The sequence below is a fragment of the Zootermopsis nevadensis genome, unplaced genomic scaffold (genome assembly GCF_977971745.1).
Source record: "Zootermopsis nevadensis isolate Lab colony 2312 unplaced genomic scaffold, Znev_1.0 Znev_ptg000006l, whole genome shotgun sequence".
NCBI lineage: Eukaryota > Metazoa > Arthropoda > Insecta > Blattodea > Termopsidae > Zootermopsis > Zootermopsis nevadensis.
Window position 1 is genome coordinate 9,662,202 of NW_028259138.1, and position 24,107 is coordinate 9,686,308.

A 24,107-nucleotide genomic window follows, 5' to 3' on the forward strand; every position below is an offset into this window, starting at 1 on the left:
AGTCTCCCCTTAATCCTTATGCAAACAGCACCTTGAAGGAGATAGCAGTTTCTTCAATAGATGTCACACATGACCAGCGAGTTGTTGCATGTATAACATACAATAGCAAGTGCTATTCATTCCATCACACTATATGAGATCAGTGGAAGTTTGTTTCTACCTCTGTTTATGAAACAAAGCCTCCTCTTTATCCCTGCAAAAACAGCAGCTTTAAAGAGTCGACAGTTTCTTCAATAGATGTCACATAAGACCACCTTATCACTACGTGTACGCCATATGTGAAACTACAAAAGGGAGGTGGGCTACAGGTGCGTACTGTATATGGCACCACATTGAGATGTTAAATAAATTTGAAGCAATAAAAAATCTTTGTCTGGTATTATGTATAAGACTAACAACACAGCTTAAAACAGTAAACAACATTTTAATGTAGAACAGGTCCATACTCTGAAATTTAATACAGAAGAAACTCTCTGACACAGTGCTTACTAGGTTTGGAAAACATTAGTAACTGTTATGCAGAAGATAGTTATGTCTTACGAGAAGGGTCTGAGAAAGACAATGCAAATTCTGTCCTCTAAAACAGCCGTACAACATTTTTCTCCCTGTAACACTACTTTATTCATGTCATATCTCAAATCATAAAATAACAAGCTAATTATTTTGGAGTTTCACAGTAATTAACTGCTAAATTATTTCCCACAAATGTTTAAAGTGCCCAAACTCAGACAGTGCAACCAATGAAAAGTAAAAAGAAAACTGCAGTCATTTAATATTCCTGCTCTGAAATAGAAGCAGTCAGGTTCATTGTCATTCTTATCATCACTGATTCAATGGTGTAGCTGCTATCAACTGGAACAATCCAGACAGCATAGCAACAACAGCTGTATCATGTTCATTTAGCAGACCTGATGATGATTCATGAAACTCTGAACGGCTTGACAACTGATTCCATAGACGTTCTGGTGTGAGTGAGAGAGGAGTTTGAAGCAATCTGTACCAGTCCAGCTCCCAAGTCCCTGCCAACAACTGAATTCATAAAGTCAACATCAACAAGAAATGGTTTCATTGCGACTGAAAGGGAAATGCTACTGTTCAAGAAACAATCTGTACAAGGGACTTCGTTAACATGAAAAAACCCACTAAAATAAAAGTCCAATATAAAGTAGATTTCTGTGGGTCAACTCACTTGGTCAAACTGCCTGTGCCCCACATGGAACATAGTGTGCAGCAATTTGGTAAGAGCAGGTCGAGATGCAGTGGTCGGGACAAGGGGTGGAGTAGAAGGGGTCACTTCACCAGGTTCAAGGGCTCCCAGTTGTCCCAGCAACCACTGCCAACTGTGCTGCATGAATTGCCACATAACCTGCAAACAGCAAACACGCGTGCTTGCACAAATTGGAGAGAATAAGGGATAATGTAGTCAAAGGCCATTTCAAAATATTATATGAGGAGATGTGAAAAAAAAAAAAAACAGAAACCTTAATCAGAAAATTTGGTGTCCCAGGCAAAATTTGGATACCACAGAAAATAAATTCGATTCCCGGCGGTGCCCAAATATATAACTTGTGTTGGCAAGGCCATGGTCTAGGCAACACGGAGTTTTCCTCCAGGGGTTTCCGCAGTTTCTCCGTGGCATCCCAACAATTACTCCATTCACACACAGAAGAAGGCAATGGCAAACCACTTCTGGATCATCCGCCAAGAACGTATATGAACAGGTCCCAGTCCGAGAAAAGGATGGAAGGATCCTGTTCATATGGACCTGTCGTCAGACAGAACACTAAAAAAAAATACTGCTGCAGTAACCTGTATAATGATAAGCAGTGTGTCTGGATGTTAGGGCCAGAAACAACTACGTAATACCATAAATACAAGAATAATGCAAATGGAACCACTGCTCTGCTAAAAGCTGCCTGTATTACAAGTAATTCACATTGCTTCTCAGCATTCACTTTATTTCAAATGTGTCATCAACATCATGATGCCATATGGAAATGATTGATTAACTGGTCACATATCCAATTATTTGGCATGTCCAAGTCACTATGACCGGGAGCTGCAACATGTTTCACTGTATATTTTGAATCTTTTCTGCAAACATTTTTTACTTTCCTTTGTAAAGAAAAATAAGTTAATATACCTGCAGTATTATCACCCACTCATGTCCCACCTACATTTTCTGGTTAAGAGATTTTAGCACATTGTTAGTATGAAGACCACATCTTCAGTGGACACATCTTTCTTGAAGCCAAATTATTCATGGACCAACATGTTGTTAGTATGTGTATGATGACTTAACCTACTTATACATAACCTTCTCAAGTGCTTTGGAATAATTAGTTTACTTGATTGCTAATGTCAGCATAATTATTTAAAGCATTTTATATTAACCTAGAAGTAATCAGTTTATTACATGTTTATGTCAATTTAGATTTAGATTTGTTAAATTTTATGTAATTTTGTGTTAATTTTTTTACTTTAATTGGTTAATAGCTCAGTCAATAACTAATGTGTTGGTAGAAGCTGCATCTGGTAGTGAGGAGAACAGAAACAAAATTGTAAGATTTCCGGTTTTCACAGCCGTGAGTATGAAGATTTCTGGGTTGTTATGCCATGTAGTATGGTAGATGTTAACCAACGTTTCAGATTCATCACCCTGATCACAGAGGCAGTATGACCTCTGAAACGTCGGTAAACATCTACCAGACTACACAGCGCAACAACCCAGAAATCTTCATCCTTATTTTATCTTGACAACCATGATCAACACCTACTCCTTAGGTAATCCCTATAATTAAACATCTTTTAGTACATTTTCAAATCGATGCAGAGGAGAGAGCAGCAACCATCAGCATAGCCACAACCATCCAGCACGTAAGGATAATACACAGATTGGTTACAGCAATCATTGGAGGGGAACGGAAAAGTGGAAGATTCAGAACTGGAAACCATATCTTTGTCATAAAAATAATACTGGCACAAAAGACATCAACCATTACTGATTTGGGTGTGGGGTACATATTCCCCACGCACTCTCGAAGGGTTCACAAATCTGTCCTATAGAATATGTAAGTCAGATAACAATTCTTATCAACAAAAATTCACTTATATCAATATTTATTCATTTATAAATTCAGAGGAGACCAGGCATAGCAAAACAATGCAAATTAAATATGACATCCAATAAAGAATACTGAAAATCACACTCCACTGCAGAACTTACCTTGAGAGCTCGTTGGCCTGCTGCATTAAGCAACAGCCTGCTGACGAGTATCTCTGCTGTGTATGGTGATGCCTCCATGGTCACACAGTTACCATCCTGGCTTGAGATCTGTGCACTGTAAGTATTACCACAGTAAGGCTTTTGAAAATTATTATAAATTAGGCAGAGAGGAAGTAGTGGAGAAGCTGAAAATCACTGAAAGAATATTATATTAGGTTTTACAAAGAGTACATAACTTCTTACTGTTTTTACAAGCCTTAAAACATTATGATTTGCATTCAACAAGAAATCAAAACACTGTCTCACCACTCTACAGCCGCATGAATGAAAGCGTCAATCTTGCTGTTATGCTGCCCAGAGTGATCGAGGCTGCACAGTGCTTCTGCGAGTGCTGTAGCAGAAGTGTTCCCACCAGTAGCCAGCAACTGAGAGTACAAGGCTGCCACCACGAGCTGCAGCAACACCGAATTGGCCAAAGGATGAATATCTGCTGGTATGGCATCCTCAAGAACTGCTGCTGCTCGAAGCACCAAAGAAGGGAGACAGTCGGACAGCTGTATAAGGCAGTCCATTACAACATCTATACCCTGATCCAAGGAACAGCCTCCAGCAAAAGTGACTGACAAAGTCTCAACCACAGGAAACAGAACTGGCTCTAGTGGTGATATTACAGCTTCTAGCCAAGGGGGGCGACTCTGGTTCCATACCTGCAGGCAAAATATGTGGCTGCAATGCTGTTATATTTTAAGAAAGTTTAATATATTCTGACGATATGTCCATTTTCAGGCCACTACATTAAATGCTGCTAGCATGTCACCATCTCAAGACAATCATGTGATCACCACACTAGTAATGTTTATGGCAGAGAATTGACAACCATGAATGTGGCAGGAGAAGAGTATTGATGTTAACCATGTCAGCCTGGCTAACACTTTGAGAAACAATTTCTCAATTTTAACTGCATACCCTTTGTTATACGTGTGTGCTGTGTTGTGACTTGCAATTGTGAATCATAAAAAAATAAGTACAATGTATATACTCACTTGCCAGAATTTTCACATTTTACCTTGGGATCTGGCTAATATTCTCGATAAAATTCATGCACTGTGACTGGAATACAGATTAGTCTCTAATGGCATATGTTCATACAAAGCCCCATGTAAATCCATATATTTGTTCAGATGTGGACATATAACCACGCATGCATGCGCACACACATACAGAATACTCTAAGCCTCTTCTGATATAATGAAGAAATATGCTATGAACCAAGTATTTATGTGACTTCATAGCATTAATGGGACCTTGTGATTTACACATAGATGTACCAGAATGTCTGGATTTTCCACTAACAGGACTTCATTTGTATATCTTTCTTGTATTATTTACAGATAAGAGTCCTAGTTTAGTAACGTATCATATACATTTAACATGTTAGTGTACTGAAAACTAAAAAGTTCAAAGAAATACTTCATTATCAGTAATGTTGTTTGTTATGTTTTGTCTCTCTGCTTCTAGAAACAAACCATCACCATCCTTATCATCTCCATTGCTGAACATTTAGGGACCTGTTATGGCTATCACACAACAGCGCACATCCCCAAATTAAAATAAGACAGTTATCCTGTAAAAATAATCATGTAATGGAGAAGGTAGATGATAGTGGTTGCTTTGGAAGCAAGTTAAGGATAAAAATTAAAAAGGAATTAGAAGTAGCAGAATATTTTGTGAATGAACTAAGTTTCTGACTCAACAGACTGAAAATATATTAACATGAACCTGGGGAAGGAAGTCATGATGAAGAAGAAAAATTACTTCAACTGGAACAACATTAAACTAGCAGGTTTTACACTAGCAGAGTCAGTTACAATTTTGTTTTCAGATAAATATGAATTACATCTTCTCATCTTCATTGTTTGTCTACAACTGAGCCCATATTCTTGAAACAAAAAGTAATTTATGATTTTCCTCTGAAATAAATACTCCACACCAACGAGAAACTTCAAGTCACAAGCATTTACCTGTCGTCTATCAAGACAACAGCCCCAGGAATCAGAATTCTTTTCTAATACTGGAACTAGCACATGTGCCAGGTCATGTTGTGTTCCCACCACTGCCACAATGTAGACGAGTGATGAAATAATTACACTGGGTGGCAAATGCTGTTCTGAGACGTTGCCACCAAGAGAGCAATTGCCCCTGCCACCACACAGAAAGCCACCACATTGTTTTGCTTCACCTGAGAAATAAAATTCATCACATCACTCATTTGAGGCCTTGGAAGGTGCAGCTATGACGGCATAAGATTCAGTTAATTCAAAATTCAAAGTGTTTGTTCACATATTCAGTAATGCGTTAAAACTGCAGGAAGTACCATATGTTAACAGAAGAAACTAATGTATGGCAATATATCAGATTCAAAATTTTAAATGAACCAGAACTACAGAAAACAAAACAAATCCAAAAATAAATGTACTGGTTGTCAAATTTTACATTGGAATACCAAATACAGTAGTAATTCATAAAAGTAACTGAAATATTCTTTCAACTTTGATGTGTAATTTATAAAATGTTGAAGAAACACAGAATCATTAAATCATCAAATGTTAAAGACACAAGACAGATTAAATGTTAATAATGTTTTTTAACCCAGAATTTTGCCAAGCAGTTGTTATTTTTGATGCTAAAGTATTAAAAATTACCAAACTGAGTTGTCTTCCTGTAACATATCAAGTTTACGAAAACTGGATAACTAGTATATATAGTATCAACATTTGAATTTGAAATGAAATGGAAACACAAAAAAAAAAGTATGCTAATAGGATTCCAAAGAAGGTACTGTCCACAGACCAGGAGAAAAGCCCTGCGGAGGGGGGGGAGTCATTTTGGCGGTGGTGCAGGGGGGAATGTTTCTCATCAAGTGGAGTAGAGGGCTGCTATTGGTGGGAAGTGTGATACGTCAGAGTTTTACGCTACTACACACAGACTGAAAACATCAAGCCGTTAAGAGTAGCGTGTAGTGAGTGCACCTTTACTGTTTTCTGTGGGTGTTGTGATAATATTCTAGATTAAATCGCTGTGCCGCTGTGAGGTAATCTTAAAGCTGTACCCATTAGAATACACGAAAGCCCGTTGTCTGTTGTTCGTTCAGTGGTTGTCGAATGAATGCTTTTAGAATGGGTCATCACTTACTGTGAAATCTTGCGCATGCGCGTATATCGAATTCATAGCAGGGCTTTTCTCCTAGTCTGTGAACTGTACTATGTTTGAATCAAACGCAAGCAAATCAGGGAGAATACTCCACCTTTCTGTTCTTGGGTATCCTTCGCATCCTTCACGTTATGACATGCAGGTTGAATGGTCACATTCCAAAAATGTTGCATGAAATGTTGTAAAATTATGCATGTAACTCTGTAGTGACGCATTGTGAGAACCTACAACAAATTGCAATAAAATTCATATAAAAGCCGCTGACTCTAAATTGATGCCACATATAGAACTATACTCGATATGGTTACCTTGAAGACAAAAGAGTATAACAACAGCACAACATTCGAAGGCATGTCGTCAAAACGGAATATACAAAACCATCAGACCATATTTAGAAAGAGCAGATTTGCTACCCAACATGTGGAAGAATGTACTACTGCCCACAAACTGAGAGATGACATGGCAGATCTGACGGGTAAACAGGTGCCCTTGAGCATTCTACTGCTATTTCAGTGTAACAATAGCTTTTGCATGAGTTGTACAGAAAATACGCTTATTTTGTCATACCAGCACTTACAGCTGTTTTGGCATGTACAGGTAGTGGTGGGTGGTTCAGTAAAACTTGCCTTGCCATCTCTCAATCTGTGAAGAATACTTGGTTGTACTGTAAACATAAGAAATGGTAGATGTAATTTTCAGATTTTCTAAATGACTCACAATAAGAAAAAACATAAAACATTGAAAATATATTAAAAATATTTTAATATATTTTTAATACTATATAAATCACAATATGACGCATCTACAATATCTTATAAAACATTGAATAAATATACGTGATTTTCACACTGAAATTAAAAAAGAAATACTCTTTACTATTGATGGATTTAAAATTTATATTAAGGAAGAACTTAGTCACCTTGAGAAGAAGTGGCCAGGAAGCCTGCGGCTGTGCAACAAGCAATGACAGTTCCAGTGCAATGGCAGATCCATCAGGTAGGTTGCTGTTGGTACTCTGATGGACAGGAAACAAGTGAGGAGATGTTAGAACTAACCATGGAGCAGGAGCTGAACTGTCCAATGGAGAGAAGATAGCAACCTCATTCAATCCTCGGCGAAACACCTTGAACAGTACAAGACGCAGATTCAGTTCCTTGTATACGTCTCTTGATTTCTGCGATAAAAGTTTCAGGTTTAAGACCAGACTGCATACCTTTTACCTTGTCTTATCTGACAAATTAAAACTTTACAAATGTGAGGAAGATAAGGCCCTTATTACGGTTAATAGTTTACATTAAGCTGGAGGTACCCTCTGCTGCCTATCATCCTAATCACGCCCTTGAGGTAGTGCAGTCTATCTGATAGGAGTTCAAATTTTCGAAATTAATATTCCAAAATTTCTGAGGCAGAGGTCAGGAAATTCTTGTAAGCTATAACTGAGATGATTAGCCACATATACTTTTGAACACTGTCTTGATTGGATAAAACGTTTTGAAGTAATAAAGTCAATTGAACTTGCTTTAGACATAGTTCAACGGCAAGCTCCCGTGGTAACAGTAACAAATGTTTGAGCTTCGTAACAGCCGACTACCAATATCTGTTAACCATTTACATTGGAATATTGAGTCAGACTTTTTACACAAGACAGTGGGCATTAACTTGTCACAATCAGAAGGTATAACAATCTTAATCCTCCAACTTTCATGCCACTGCCTTACTGATCATGTAGCAATATATTTTTTTGACGTAAATACGTCTATAAGGAAGGGTCATTCAGCAAAAAAGAGGAATGAAAAAGGGAAAGGAAAAAGTGTAACCTGGTTGCCTAGGAAACGTCGTGTTTACTCAGCATTGTTGTTACCTAGGAAACGTTACATTACATTACTCGGCATTGTTGTTACCTAGGAAACGTCATCTGTTTACTCGGCATTATTGGTACCTATAAAACATTACATTACCTTATATTACATTACATTACTTTACAATACATTTAGCTACCACAGACCCATCTTAAGCGTAACTAATTCAAGTTAAATAAGCAAAGTCTTAATCAAACTTTACTCAATTGTAAAGCATGTATAAAGGAAATATTTAGAATAAAGCCAATATATAAACTTCCTTTCCGTATAGACGTATTTACGTCAAATTCTCCGGAACTGTGGTTCCTCTATCACTTTTTCTTCTTGTGAAATAGCTGCATATGCAATAGTAATGTTCTACTTTCCTTCTGCAGGACATTCACACTGAAAATTTACATGGCCACTCCAGACACAGCAGTGTTCTGTTCATATGCCAACACTAGGGGTTAAAACAATGTACCACAGAGTGAGGTTTATATTTAAGTGTAATGGACTCCATTTAATTATTCCACAGCTATATTGTGAATCATTACCTTGTAGAGTGCAGAGAGAGGACTTCCTCGAAGGATAAGACAGACCAAGAGCTCATAACACTTTGCATGCACGTCACGCAAGACTTTGTTCCGGAGATTGCGCCCTATTAACTCAGAGGCATCACTGCATATTGATGGTAGTATCTGTCGCACACACAGCAGTAGATTGCTGACATCTGTCACTAACAGGAGGCTGCGTCCACTGCTTGGTATTGCCTGGCAAAGCAGAAATAACAAGAATAGAAAGGTGTCTTATAATAGTACACAAAGTTTTATGAACAGGGCAAATGCAGGGCTATTCAAAAAGATTGTCGGGGTTTTGTGAATTTTTGTGGGGCAATACATTAAACATACGACTATTATCATTACACTGGTGGATAGAGAAACTCTCAAAGTTTTGTTCTGTACCGCCCGCCATCCAGTAGTTACGCGTTTGGCCGCCAGGTGTCAGCTTTTGCAATATGGCGGCTGATGGTAAGAAGAAGGCTTTTTGTACTCTCGAATATCATCAAAGTCGGTCCGTTACCATTGTCCAACGGCACTTTCACACAAAATTTGGGAAGGATCAAGTCTTTGTCCTCCCTCTACCTGCGACTATCCCGGATCTGAAGGTACATATCAGAGCCGCTATTCTGAACATCACCGCTGACACGCTGGGGCGTGTGTGGGAAGAAATGGACTATCGTGTAGATGTCTGCAGATTGACAGAAGGCGCACATATTGAGCATTTATAATGCATGTAAAAAAACTTTGAGAGTTTTGCTACACAACAAAACAAGATTGGTATTCCTACCTCAATTGTACTACGTGTAGTGATTTTTTAAAACCCCAACAATCTGTTTGAATAGCCCTGTATTTGGTGACGAGTACAAATTACGAAACTTCCCATTATTAAATTTTCTCCAGCCTCTTGTTACTTTGTTCCTTTTAGTTGTAAATATAGTCCAAAGCACTCATAGCTTCACATTTTAGCAGATGATATTGATGGTTAGGAAGCTAGGTAGATCCCAGAGCCATTTTGGATGTGGCGGAAAAGAGAAAAATTCCCAGCTCTCTTTCCGCGAGTCTCCAGCCTTTAATGATTAAGCCGTCAACAAATATTTAACTGTACAAAATATGCTTGACTTTGCTTAATCAACATCTATCTCTATTATGATTATACCTGAGTATAGCGAACTGTCAGAATTGTTAAGGATTCATTCAACATTCCAGCCAAGACCCTCTGAGCCATCTTAGGAGGCACTGTTTTCCATAAATCTTCTCTTGTACCTGAAACATTAGAAGATAGAAAAGTTCTTGAAACTTTCACTATCACACACAACAAACAGCAACCACGACTGACTCAAACTGGACACAAAAGTTAGCTCTGAATGAAGTGAAAAAAATGACAAATTAGGACTGTATTTTAGAAAACATTTCCAACCACATCCTTGCCAATGAGGCAGGTTCCGCTACACTTACAAAAATCCAGTCTGGCTGATGTTTTGCATGTGACATATACAGGTTAAGTGACGTCACATGACTAAGATGGTGACGCTATGTCTATTTTTAGCCGAGTTATTGAAATTTGCAATTACTTCGACAGAAACTGTCGCTCATTTGGGCGCGATTGCCTCCCCACACCCGGCATCGATTTTAAAGACGTTTTCACGTCAAAAAGACAGTACGACAAAAGAACACAGATCCCTCATATATCAAAGGCACAGGTTCATAGCTTGAAAGAACAGCAAGGACTTCAAAGAAGTTATTACCTTGCATATATAACCACCACATCTGAATAACAAAAGACCCACGCTCTCCTTCAAAAAAGGGGTGGGGATCTTCCCAATGAAGGCAGTCAGCATCTTGAAGCACATACAGTGAAAGCAGGCGACAATGGAGATCCAGCAACCTCTCAGCCAGAGCTTCTGCCATCTCATGGTACTTGCGGTAACTCCCTTGAAGTGACAACCTGAAACAAGGGAAACGTCATCATCATACCAGGTACTACAAATGCACTAACTGCCTGATGTGTTATATAAGAGAGGTGTAAGGAGCGATGAAGTGTGTCCACTGTCACCCTCAAACTTCTTACATGATGAGGCTCCTTTGGTAGTGCAGCCATTATATTGGTGATGGAGAAAATATTGGCAGACATGGGATACAAGGAACATAACCACTGGTCTAGCCACCTACTCTTATGTCTATGATGGTCCACAGCTTTTAAGGTAATACATAAATGAACTGGAATATTATACTATTAGAAATACAATTACTGCAGTATTTTCACATTACTGTATATGCAGAAAAACTGTTTGTGGCTACATAAATGAGATTGAAATTGTTTAAGATAGAGTCAAATGGTGGGCATGCTGATAGGCGTTGAAGTTCCACAAGAGAAAATTTGTCCATCAGCTGAATAACAATAACTCCTCGAGGAAGACTCTGTGTAATGAAGTTATGAGTTAATAAATGAGAAACAGAATAGAAGAACAGGAGAGGCACTTACATGGCAGTTTGTTTGGACTGTGTCTGCTCTTTATTCTTAAGTTTTTCATTGTAGCACCACAAGCAGTTCCTGATGAGGGCAGCTGCTCCCAGAGTCCCAGTCAACACAGTGAGGTCAGCATGGTCAAGGGCTTCCTGGCTGAGGGTATGCAAGTGTTCCAACAACTGCTTTGATGAATCAGCAACAAGACTCACAAACTCAGTTGGCACCGATGTCTTGGTCACAGCAATGCCTCCACAACCTCGATCTAAATCTTCAGATTCTCGTTGCCCCATGGGATCATCACTTGAATGTTCCAATAAACCAGATGCACAGTGAAATGTTGCCACATACTCCTCTTCCCACCATGCCACCTGCACCAACACAGTTTTAAACATGGAAGATTATTACAAGATTTCTGTCTTCTGGGTTTTTGCGCTGTGTAGTCTGGTCGACGTTAACCAACGTTTCAGAGGTCATACTGCCTTTGTCATCATCGCCCTGATGACGGAGGCAGTATGACCTCTGAAACGTTGGTAAACATCGACCAGACTACACAGCGCAACAACCCAGAAATCTTCATACTCACCGCTGTGAAAACCTCAAATCTTACAACAGCCAGATTTGAACTCTTGGGTTATCAGTTTAGCATAAGTCAGTGCAACATACAGCCAGTAATTCAGGTGGATTGTGAGTAAGCAGAGAAGCACAGTCAATAAAAGTTCATTCTGATCCATCAACTATATTAACATGGCGGCAGTAACATTCAATGAATGGTCTTGGAACTGTGTACAGTGGTACACTTCAGAGCTTCCAAACCCAGTTAATATAAAGCAACCCTAAATAGACTGAACACAATAAACATACCAACTTGACAGCAGCAAAAGAGGCATAGTGTGGGAAATCTAACAGTCCTCCCACAACGCCTGGACATAGATTTTCTTGCAGAACTGTCTGGTGAGCCTGGTAATAGGCCATATCACGCTGCAATAGGATTCGAACACGATCCATCATGTTTCCCTCTTCCATAATCTCCATATTTAAAATTGTTCCTTCTCAGCTGATTAAAATGGTTCACTCTAAACAAAAGGCAGTGAAGCTACTCCCTTCAGATAATGAAGAATGTGAATTATGCCAAAAAATAAACTGTATCACAGAGTACCTGTAGAAAAGAAAGAACTCAAGATAAATACTCAGGGGTTAGTGTGTTGAAAGTAATAGCACAACGCATAAGCAACGTTCAGCATGCAGCTCTAGACTTTGAGATATTTACTGGAAAATCAAGACATACCTCACACAGGACAATATAATTAAAAAACCATGAGGCAGGAGAGTAATTATAACTAAATTAACGGCGTTACATTGTACATATAAAAGCAGAACACTGAGGAAAAACCTTAATCTGACAAGTAATAAATTAATTAGAAGTACTGGACCTTCTACATATTTAATAGAAAAGTGGAATTTTCTATAGACTAACTAACTAGATGGCATACCGAACACGAAGGTTCATCACCGAATTAACCAAAGCCCTCCACTGGTCCCTGTCCTGGGCCAACAAAATCCAGTCTTCTTCAACTCCTATCTCCCATAGATCCCGCCTGACATTATCCTCCCATCTACGTCTAGGTCTCCCCAGTGGCCTCTTCCCCTCAGGCATTTTCTATAGACATGTGCCTAATATTTAATTAGCAAAACTCAGAGACAGTAATTCTTGTGCCAAAGTACTAGTAAAACTATTTTTGTCCCATTCACTGTAAGATGGATCAAAAGGAAGAAGTGTTAATGATTGAGTCTGGCATCTCCAGAACAGGGATTATCATGAATGCACAAAATCACGCTATTGTCACATTTACATATTCCATGATGTAGCTTGTACACATGGATTAACTGATTCTCTGGTTACTAAACAATATTTCTTCAATGTAGAATGTTAACCAGCAATGATTGTAAAGGCAGAAAGTTAAAAAAAGTCAACCTCAATTTACAATCGCAATTTCACTCCTACAAAGTGCACCCCTACCATTCCAGCTCTACCATGTTTCTATATCATTAATTACTCGTATTATCAACATGGGTTGCTGCGCAGTGTAGCCTGGCAGAAGTTTACTGACATTTCAGAGGTGCTTGCTGCCTCCATCATTCTAATTACTTGGTTCTGAGTGTTATTTAGAAAACCTGTATGAAGTGCAAAACTATTTACGCAATGTAAAATGATTACAGAAAATACATCACGATGGAAAAGGTAGCAATTGTTATAAATTTCGCGATACTATCATGGCATTCACCTGGAAGAACAGAGGAAAACCATGAACATACCCAAACAAAACAACAAGAATACCAACTGAGGCTCAAACCAACTACCTTAAGAATAAAAATCAGACAAACTGGCCTACTTGGTACTTTATTAAACTATTCAGTTATTCATTATGACATTTAAAGGATGACATTTTCTAAGGATATTGGATTATCTTCCAAGCCTTGTATCAAAACTTTTATTTAGTATTGCATTGTATCACATTAAAGGGTGTCCTTCTGTATAGGTGACAGAAAATGATACAAAACATAAGTCAGTAGAAACCAGTAATTGGGAGAACGTACATTTATTGCAATAATAATTCAGCTATAATGACAATAAACCATAACATACAGTAGTCCTATTTATTGCTTCCGCTGTAGGCACAACGGAAGAAATCAACATCTTGATTCACAATACTGGGGATCTCCTGATTCAGCAGCTTATGTAATGAGATTCCATCGTGGCGATACACCCAGTGACCGTCGTGAAAGTCGTATCGTTTCGGTCCACTAATAGGAGATGACAACCAGATCTGTAAGTTTGGTGTCTGTCTGTTGATCACGTATGTACCATGGGGTATTCCGAACTTCACCGTTAATACACCATCCTGAAAACCATGTCTGTGTAGAAGTTTCTGCACTGTATAATTTGGCAAAATTCTATTAACTTTGATTTCAAGCAGCATAAATTTTTCAAACCCAATACACAGTTTCATCACAATTTTTATATATATATATATGACTATAATAAATATATTATTTAAAGAATATTCAGTGTTGACTCATGGAATGGCATTTTATAATCCTGCAGAAATATATCTACAAATAAATGTAGGCAGCACTATAAAGTAAATCCAATCAACTGAAATCCTCTGATTCGGCTCTGGTTAGCAGTATGACAAAGGACTCTCCTCTGACTTCCTAGCCAAAATATTAGGTGTCAACACTCTGTTTATATGTAATGCAGAATTTTATTTCCCACTTCCTTCAATGCTTCATCATCAGAACCCTACAGAACCCAATCAAAATAAATCTTAAGGATGTAGATAGTGAGGATGCAAAATGGCTAATAATCATATCCACTTGTTTATTTTGGCTTCAGAAGTGTTGAACATCTGGTTCTGTTACAAGAGAAACTTGGTCAAAAACTGAATGATAGACAGCAATTTAGAATGATATTACTGACAAAAGCATACCATTGTTACTTACACTGTATGATACATCAGCAGCCTTCAGGTTGACTGCTTCCTCGACCAATATTTCAAAATACTCTGCAAGTGATTCCAGAGTCTCGTCACACACTTGTTCATATGTAAGTGGTGTTAGTGGCCTTGAAGGGAAAGAAACAAGGCCTTTGCAGCGAATAAACTTCAAACAGGATTTCAGGCATCAAGAGTATGAATGCCTGGACATGACAGCCTCTAACTGTGCTCTGGTCATGAGCACCAGGCATTTCATACAACTGAAAGCTCCAACGTTATCAACTTTTAGGAAGAGAAACTACAAAATTCACAGTACAGTGGATTTCACTCTTCTCAGTACCAACTTTTAATCCACAGGCAAGACTCTCAAGATGTAAGCAGACAAACATCTTCATCCTAAACGCTCATATTCGATATCACATAATAATCTACGAAATGGACACAGTACAGTTAAATAATTATAAAGCTCAAAATAATATTGGTCCCACTACATTCAACATAACCTATAATTTCAAAAACAGAGTAATGAAACAGACTTTCATCCAAGAAAATAAATATTAAATCATAGTTTCATTCGGTGCACAATCAAACTTTTAAGCACAATACTAACCCCTTGACTGCACCATTGTGGCTACAGAAACGTATCTGTTTATAACCCTGCTTGCTCTCTCTTGCATTGGTTAGAATGCACCTTTCACGCTCTGCAAAAGTTGTATATCCACTAGCTATTGTGCTACATTTTACACGCCTTTCCAGCTTTACTACAGTACCTCTACGCCACACTCTATTGCAGAACCTTGGTAACATGACTAAACGAAAGTTTGATCAATAACGTCTTCACTTATTTTAACTGCCGCCATACTATCATCAATACTGGTTTCCAATCACAGATAATACCCACAATCGACCACGATACAGTAGTCGATAGATTTATGATGCGAGAATAATCAAAACTAGTGGTATGATAATTTTAGGACCCCGAAAATTCAAAACAACATCCAAACGGTTGAACATCAGGAAAAGATTCATTTGATTTTTTTACATTCTCTACACCTTAAACAAGAACAATAACCAGCTGTAACTTTAACACCACAAAGTTTACAGAACAGAATTGTTCCATCAGAACTAAAATATTACTCGCCGAAATCTTTAACGAAACCTCTTAACTTCGCACTTTCAGAACACTTCACTTTTAGCATCTTGAAGGATTCACTGTAAATGCCTGAGAAATGTGGTTTTAAGAAAGAATTTTATACCCAAAATATAACCAAAATATGAATTTTATCCTCAAAATATAACCAAAATATGCATTTAACTACAAATATGACCAAAAAAGACCTAAATATGCATTTATATGCGAAATAAAAACAGCATAATTGTGATCAGGGTAACCCAGTTATTGTTTAATTTCAGTTTAGAAACAAAATAGAAGCCCCAATAAAAATATGACATGTCATGAACATCCGAACCCTAGTGATAATACTAGAACGAGTTCGAACTATCCTGTAACTCGTGCTTCTTAACTGCCTACAGAACTACCTTCGTTGTGATTCGAAGCAGGGACTGTCAGAAAAATACAGGCCACGTTACTTTGATTTAATCAGCTCGTTGTGTGGTGAAACCCTCGATTCTTTCGCTTATACGTTTAGGAATGTATAGTTCAATTCACGTATGTGCTAAAAGTTCTCTCAAATGTACAATATGCAATCCATAGAGTAATGAAAGTCTATGTACAAGCAATGTATAAAATCTTGGTCAGCGAAATATATTAAACATATCAATGTCCTTGCAATCTCAGTGACCTTGAAAGTGTCATAATCATAAGATAAGAGTAGTCTATAATTATTCTAAGTACCCATGTACTGACAGAACCAAATATGAAAGAACAAATAATTTATTTTTAAAGGAAAAGAGTAGCTGGATGTTGCCACTTGGAATAAGCGTTTAAAGATTCAATTTTGTTAAAATTCCTTAATTACTACAACTTTTGCACAAAAATCACCAGATGGTCACTAGAATAATGTATTTTCCCACTAGGCCTGCTCGCGTTAATGTTTATCGTCACAAATGTGGCTGTAGTTGCGAGGAAAAAGTACATCCGACCGCAAATGTTTCACTGCGTGCAAGATAACTCAAGTTGAACTCGCAGTTCTCTTGCTCTGGCAAACAATGGATGCAGTTATTCGATTTGCTGTTATTATCGGTGGTGTTCTGTTCCTGAGCCTGGGATTGGAGGCTGGCCTGTTTAACGACGTAAGTACACAACTTATTTGCGGAAAGAACAACAGTTCCCCAAAAGCGGACGACGGAAGCAATAACATATCCAGGAATTTACTGACTTATTCTTCGCATAGGCTGTAAATATGATGTGGAGACAAGAAACAAATACAGAATTTTTGTTGCCAAACCTCTTTGAAATTATGTATAAAGTGAAGCTTCCGCGGAGACTTAAGTTGGCGAAAGACTCTCGGGTTCCAAACCGCGTCAGGTGGCTTAACGATGAATAAACCACATATTCTGCCTACGTTTCGAGAACAATATCTGCTGTCATCCTCAGGGCTGCTGCGCTACAAAGGATCAGATTTGTTACGCAGCAGTCCTGAGGATGAGAGCAGAGATTGTTCTCGAAACGTTGGCAGAAGATATGGTTTATTGACCATTCAGTCACCTGTCGCGGCTTGTAACCCGAGGGTCTCTTTGAAATTGTGACTGATTGGTTCTTAAGTTATTTAATGAATCCATTTCAAAATACACAGGTTATCTAACGTAGAATGAGATGGGATTTTTACTGTCGTGGTCGTAGACTCCAGCATTGCCTAAGGATACTGAGGAAAACTGTGGAAAGATAAGACAAGTTTACATATCCGGCCGGAAGTCGAATGGCATACCTGATAAAACAAGAGCTGGGGTATTTCAATCAGTATCGAAGCATTCTTCTTGTAGCCTCTGCGTCCAGACCAACTCTGGGACCCACCCAATCTCCTGTACAAAGGGAACTGGGAGCCATTTCCCCGGGGATAAAAAAACGACAGAATCGTGACCCTGACGACTCATCTCCATATAGTTTCGGGGTCAAGGAAGAGTATCAGATATACCTTCTGTTCTCCCAAAGCGCCTCCATTATGTAAGACTTGAGGTTCTCACAGCGGTGAGTATGAAGATTTCCGTCTTCTGGGTTGTTGCGCTGTGTAGTCTGGTCGATGTTAATCAACGTTTCAGGGGTCATACTGCCATCAGGGCGATGACGGAGGCAGTATGACCTCTGAAACGTTGGTTAACATCGACCAGACTACACAGCGCAACAACCCAGAAGACAGAAATCTTCATACTCATGGCCCTGATGACGGAGGTAGTGTGACCTCTGAAACGTTGGTAAACATCGACCAGACTACACAGCGCAACAACCCAGAAGACAGAAATCTTCATACTCATCGCCCTGATGATGGAGGAAGTATGACCTCTGAAACGTTGGTTAACATCGACCAGACTACACAGCGCAACAACCCAGAAGACAGAAATCTTCATACTCATCGCCCTGATGATGGAGGAAGTATGACCTCTGAAACGTTGGTTAACATCGACCAGATTACACAGCGCAACAACCCAGAAGACAGAAATCTTCATATTCATCGCCCTGATGATGGAGGCAGTATGACCTCTGAAACGTTGGTTAACATCGACCAGACTACACAGCGCAACAACCCAGAAGACAGAAATCTTCATATTCATCGCCCTGATGATGGAGGCAGTATGACCTCTGAAACGTTGGTTAACATCGACCAGACTACACAGCGCAACAACCCAGAAGACAGAAATCTTCATATTCATCGCCCTGATGATGGAGGCAGTATGACCTCTGAAACGTTGGTTAACATCGACCAGACTACACAGCGCAACAACCCAGAAGACAGAAATCTTCATACTCATCGCCCTGATGATGGAGGCAGTATGACCTCTGAAACGTTGGTTAACATCGACCAGACTACACAGCGCAACAACCCAGAAGACAGAAATCTTCATACTCATCGCCCTGATGATGGAGGCAGTATGACCTCTGAAACGTTGGTTAACATCGACCAGACTACACAGCGCAACAACCCAGAAGACAGAAATCTTCATACACTTTTTCATCGCCCTGATGACGAAGGCAGTATGACCTCTGAAACGTTGGTTAACATCGACCAGACTACACAGCGCAACAACCCAGAAGACAGAAATCTTCATACTCATCGCCCTGATGATGGAGGCAGTATGACCTCTGAAACGTTGGTTAACATCGACCAGACTACACAGCGCAACAACCCAGAAGACAGAAATCTTCATATTCATCGCCCTGATGATGGAGGCAGTATGACCTCTGAAACGTTGGTTAACATCGACCAGACTACACAGCGCAACAACCCAGAAGACAGAAATCTTCATACTCATCGCCCTGATGATGGAGGCAGTATGACCTCTGAAACGTTGGTAAACATCGACCAGACTACACAGCGCAACAACCCAGAAGACAGAAATCTTCATACTCATCGCCCTGATGATGGAGGCAGTATGACCTCTGAAACGTTGGTTAACATCGACCAGACTACACAGCGCAACAACCCAGAAGACAGAAATCTTCATACTCATCGCCCTGATGATGGAGGCAGTATGACCTCTGAAACTACACAGCGCAACAACCCAGAAGACAGAAATCTTCCGCCTCCATTATGTTAGCAGAAGATCCTTTTGCCTTCAGATTACAACAGTTAATAGCAGGGCCTGTTTACCAGCAAACAACCCCCTCCCCCCCAAATAAATGTATAGATAATCTTAACATTAATTGTATAAAAAAGATTGCGAGTTGTAATAAAGTATTTAAAACTCTAGTCCAGCGGCTGGCTTTAGTTTCTATTACATAATAACCATTATGTCGGTTAATAATAATAAATGAGAGGAAGTTGAAATCAAGATCTGGAAACAAAGACACAAGGACAACTGCAACGGTAATAATGGCGGAAAAGTAAAGTAGCAATTTTAAAATGATAGCACGTAAATCTGTCCGAGGAAAACCACAAAACAAATTGTATTTCCAAAAAGAAGGAAGCGGTTGCAGAAACGGATGTTTGTCGCGGTAAAAGCTCTGCTTTCATGTGGAACTTGAAATGCTACTTTGCATGTGCATAGCACGCTAGCCCAAATGTTCATTTGATTTAAAAATATATCTACTACCGTAAAAATCATCTGAACTACAGATAACAAATTAAAGTGTTAATAATCAAAGGAATTTTTACAGTTATTTCGTTAAATATTCATCATAAGAAGTGTTTCTATTGTAATCTGTAGATTTTAAATATATTCAGGTACATTTTGTACGAGGAGCCAGTTTCTAGGAACAAAAGACTTTAATTTAAATACAGAATGATTTACATTGGACTATCACAAGCAAGAATTAAAATGTAGTAAAAGTTCTCAGTATTCAATATTCAATCAATATTCGATAAATGTTTTAAGATCGGACAGACATTAATTTTACGCCCGTTGTGTGAAAAAAAAATCCAAATTATTTCCTCTGATCCCGCGTTGTAAATTAACCTGGCAACATTCAATCCACTGTTACATTATTTTACATTTTAATAACGTTCTCTGAACTACATCCATGACTTTTAAGATGCCAAAATGCTTCCTGCTTTCTCCATTTGCGTAGTATAGTCCACTCATACATCTCAGTGCGTCATCTATCTTATTTACAAATAGTCCACTCAGCACTTTGTTCTCAGACACCCTCAGTCTTTGCTGTTCTTTCAGAATGAGTGACCAAGTTACGCACTTACATGAAATACTAAACTACATCTTCTCCCAAACTAGCATTGAGAAGATTCAGAGATGAAACTCCTCACTTCATAACGATCAAGGGTATGATAATGTACTGTATCAGACACCTCATGGGGGTAGTGATAATTTAGTACGGATAAATAGTTGAACGGTGATTAGCAATGGGAAATGGATGAACTCGGAGACAAACCTGCACTACGAATGCCACTTAAAATCACCCGGGATCGAACCCGAATCTCCGCTGCAAGAAATCAACAACTAGCCGCTTGAGCCAAGGCACATATGAACTAAAACTGATTTATAATATTATGTAGTCACTATTTAAATATTTACGTTTTTTGGAATGCAAGCGATAAGATAGAAAAAGTTCGAGTTTATTGTGAATTTTTAATTTCACTATTAACATTTCGATGAATATAAAAATTATTAAAAATAATTATCGTATTTCTAAGCCCTAAAGCAGGGGTTCTCAACGTTTTTTCGCTGGCGTACCACTAATTCTAATTTAACACATTAAATGTACCACTAACGAAATGCGTTCAGGGAAAACTCTTATTTATGTTAATATTAACTTGTGATTTTCTTACTTAGTTCGCGTACCACCAGTGGTACGGGTACCATAGGTTGATAAACGCTGCCCTAAAGGAATCTTTACTCGTGCATATGTTTCAGATTCTTGATCTGGCTGTCCCAAAGAAGTACTTGCACGTCGAGGACTGGCATGTGGACAGATGTGGTATCGACAACGACGACTTTGAGCTTCAGGACATCCAAGTTTCTGTTAACAAATGGAAGGAAGAAATCGTGGTATCTGGGAAAGTACATGTCAGGACCTTCCTCTCTGCACCCGTAACGGTAAGATCCCCTCACTCCTTCTCTGAGACACACCAGCAATTTTCATTCTATTCAGAAATTTCATGCTCGTTTTCTTTGTCACTGGAAGGAAATGAGCGGTCTTATGAAAATTCCACTTTTTCACATCTTCCGGCACCCATCGAACTGAAGGCTGTGTGGGGCAGTTCTGGAAACAGAGGAGTGTAGTATAATGTCGGCATGCTTTTATGACGTATTTATAAGTGTGTAAGTTTATAATACCGCCACGGTGGTCTAGCGGTTAGAACGCTGGCCTTGTAATCCTGGGGTCTCGGGTTCGATTCCCGGCGGTGCCCGAATTTATAACTTGTGTTGGGCAAGGCCGTGGTCTAGGCAACACGGAGTTTTCCTCCGGGGTCTTCCTCGGTTTCTCCGTGGCATCCCAACAATTACTCCATTCACACACAGAAGAAGGCAATGGCAAACCACTTCTGGATCATCTGCCAAGAACGTATATGAACAGGTCCCAGTCCGAGAAAAGGATGGAAGGATCCTGTTCATATGGACCTGTCGTCATACAGAACACTAAATAAATAAATAAAATAAGTTTATAATGGTGTAAACAGTTCACTGGTGGGAATAACTCTTGGACAGCGGGAACTTTCGGGTTATGATAACATATGGACTCATAGGTACAATAGATACCAACGTTTCGGACAAAAACATTGTCTCCATCTTCAGGACTGAAAATCGAAACGAAAAGAGGGCAATTTTTAAATGTATCCGAATGTGTGTTATTTACGTACGTATAAACAAACAAAACATTTGTTGTATAAAACAGGCAAAGGTGTCGATGAAGAGTGAAGTTCTGGGGGTATGGGTGAGAGTGCCCTGCATCAAGGACTTTGGATCCTGCACCTACGAAGATTTATGCATCTACGGGTACGATGAAGACACGACATGTCCTGAATCCTTTGTTCAAGATCACGTTCCTTGTCGCTGTCCTATCAAAAAGGTTTGCAACTTCGCTTAACAATTATTTAGTTAATAAAATTAGGTGATCAAATCTGGTAATTTTTCTGATATCTGTTTGTTTCTCTTTCAGGGGCTGTACAATATCCCTAGTGACTTGAGGATTCAAGCACCTAGCACACGGTGGGGGGCCTTAGTAAATGGTAAATATAAAGCCATAGTCCAGTTCGTGCACAATAACTCTGAAATTGGCTGCTACATCGCTTCGTTCACTCTCCAAGCAATTCCAAAGTAAATGCAATTTTGTGATCTGAAATTATGTTTGGAACTGTGTGAAATTAAAGATCATAGCGACAAACATAAACAAGGCCTAGTTAGAAATCCATATTTAAATCACAAGTTTAGCCACAAATTTAAAACCTCTGACCTGTAAAACTAATGTAGCTTTCACAAATTAAACCCAACAGGAGCTTCATTGGTTCATAAATAATTAGTAGTTTGCTATACATTTTTCTGTTCCTTATCCCCCCCCCCGTTGCCCTCATTTTGTAGTTTCAGTCTCATATGCCACTTCCTCTTTTTTATTTTAAATATTCTGTCCGACACCCCCCCCCCCCAAACAGCAAGAGATCGACATTAAATGGAAGAATAAATTAAATTCATTAAATGATCGCTACCATTTGGCTCACAATAATTTGTATTCCTGTCTGCTATCAAAACACACAAATATAAAAATAAATAAATAAATATATATATATATATATCATTTTGCCTGTTTTGTATGTGTCTGAAACTTTGATGGGCAGTACATGCAGCACACGTAGGGCAAATTATGAATACAAAATCTCAATCGGGAAACCATAAAGGGAAGACAACACTTAGGAGACCTAGACATAAATGGAAGGATTACGTTGAACGTAAATTTTAATACGTTGACGGTTTCGACTGGATTTGTATATAAAATATATTACATAATTAGGCTGGAAATTTCTTGATCAATCTCCTCCATGTAGTTATTCTCGTTACGAGATATGAACATATTCTCTGTCTCCTCTCCTAGATATTCTCCTTAGTAAAACAGTTTTTGGTACGCGAGCCAATGTTGAGTGGTACGCGAACTAAGTAAGAAAATCGAAAGATAATATTAACATAAATAAGTTTTTTCCCCTGAAAGCATTTGGCTAGTGGTACATTTAATGTGTTAAATTATAATTAGTGATACGCCAGCGAGAAAGGTCGAGAACTCCCACTCTGTGGTAATAGCCAAGGACTACGCGCATAGCGTTAGTCTTTAAATTCTCCCTATGTAGTTAACATTTCTCCTGATAGATGGCAGAAGCTGTGTAATAGTTCACTCTGTTCCCATCTGGTGACAATGGAAATTTTTACAAAGGAATGGAAGTTTCCCGAAGCCCACATGCGAGCTGTGGCTTTCTTTAAATTCTCCCTATGTAGTTAACATTTTTCCTGATAGATGGCAGAAGCTGTGTAATAGTTCACTCTGTTCCCATCTGGTGACAATGGAAATTTTTACAAAGGAATGGAAGTTTCCCGAAGCCCACATGAGAAAGAAATGCGAGCTGTGGCTTATTTATTGTTCTTAATAAACATCAGAATATGGATAAAATGGGATAAAGAAACCGTGCTCCGTTGTAAATGAAGAGAAGCGAAACAGGTGACGAGGATACAAAATAAATCGAGCTGGCTCAGAATAGT

The 24,107-nt window shown here is 38.8% G+C and overlaps 3 protein-coding genes across 5 annotated transcripts; 1 reads left to right on the forward strand and 2 right to left on the reverse strand.

Moving 5' to 3' along the window:
- Nucleotides 1–404: 404 nt before the first annotated feature.
- On the reverse strand, nucleotides 405–14,084 carry LOC110831470 (uncharacterized). Of its 3 annotated transcripts, none has more exons than XM_022067499.2 (13): nucleotides 13,946–14,084; nucleotides 12,163–12,457; nucleotides 11,317–11,669; nucleotides 10,580–10,779; nucleotides 9,991–10,097; nucleotides 8,829–9,044; nucleotides 7,356–7,559; nucleotides 6,531–6,660; nucleotides 5,248–5,465; nucleotides 3,533–3,933; nucleotides 3,227–3,341; nucleotides 1,190–1,366; nucleotides 405–1,019 (listed from the first exon to the last, which is right to left on the reverse strand). In XM_022067499.2, the coding sequence occupies exons 2-13, from the start codon at nucleotides 12,331–12,333 to the stop codon at nucleotides 900–902; spliced, it is 2,412 nt and encodes an 803-aa protein (XP_021923191.1). In that variant the 5' UTR covers nucleotides 12,334–12,457; nucleotides 13,946–14,084; the 3' UTR covers nucleotides 405–899. The 3 variants fall into 3 exon arrangements, with proteins under 3 accessions (XP_021923191.1, XP_021923190.1, XP_087199791.1); XM_022067498.2 differs by having other exon boundaries at nucleotides 405–1,029; XM_087343665.1 differs by lacking the exon at nucleotides 1,190–1,366 and having other exon boundaries at nucleotides 405–1,029.
- fh (frataxin) lies at nucleotides 13,883–16,794 on the reverse strand. Its single transcript, XM_022067502.2, has 3 exons — nucleotides 15,406–16,794; nucleotides 14,803–14,923; nucleotides 13,883–14,201 (listed from the first exon to the last, which is right to left on the reverse strand). Exons 1-3 carry the CDS (start codon nucleotides 15,600–15,602, stop codon nucleotides 13,953–13,955), a joined length of 567 nt encoding a protein of 188 aa, XP_021923194.1. The 5' UTR covers nucleotides 15,603–16,794; the 3' UTR covers nucleotides 13,883–13,952.
- A 60-nt stretch (nucleotides 16,795–16,854) lies between these two features.
- LOC110831471 (ganglioside GM2 activator) lies at nucleotides 16,855–23,154 on the forward strand. Its single transcript, XM_022067501.2, has 4 exons — nucleotides 16,855–17,048; nucleotides 21,279–21,461; nucleotides 22,261–22,434; nucleotides 22,525–23,154. Exons 1-4 carry the CDS (start codon nucleotides 16,965–16,967, stop codon nucleotides 22,684–22,686), a joined length of 603 nt encoding a protein of 200 aa, XP_021923193.2. The 5' UTR covers nucleotides 16,855–16,964; the 3' UTR covers nucleotides 22,687–23,154.
- Nucleotides 23,155–24,107: the final 953 nt, after the last annotated feature.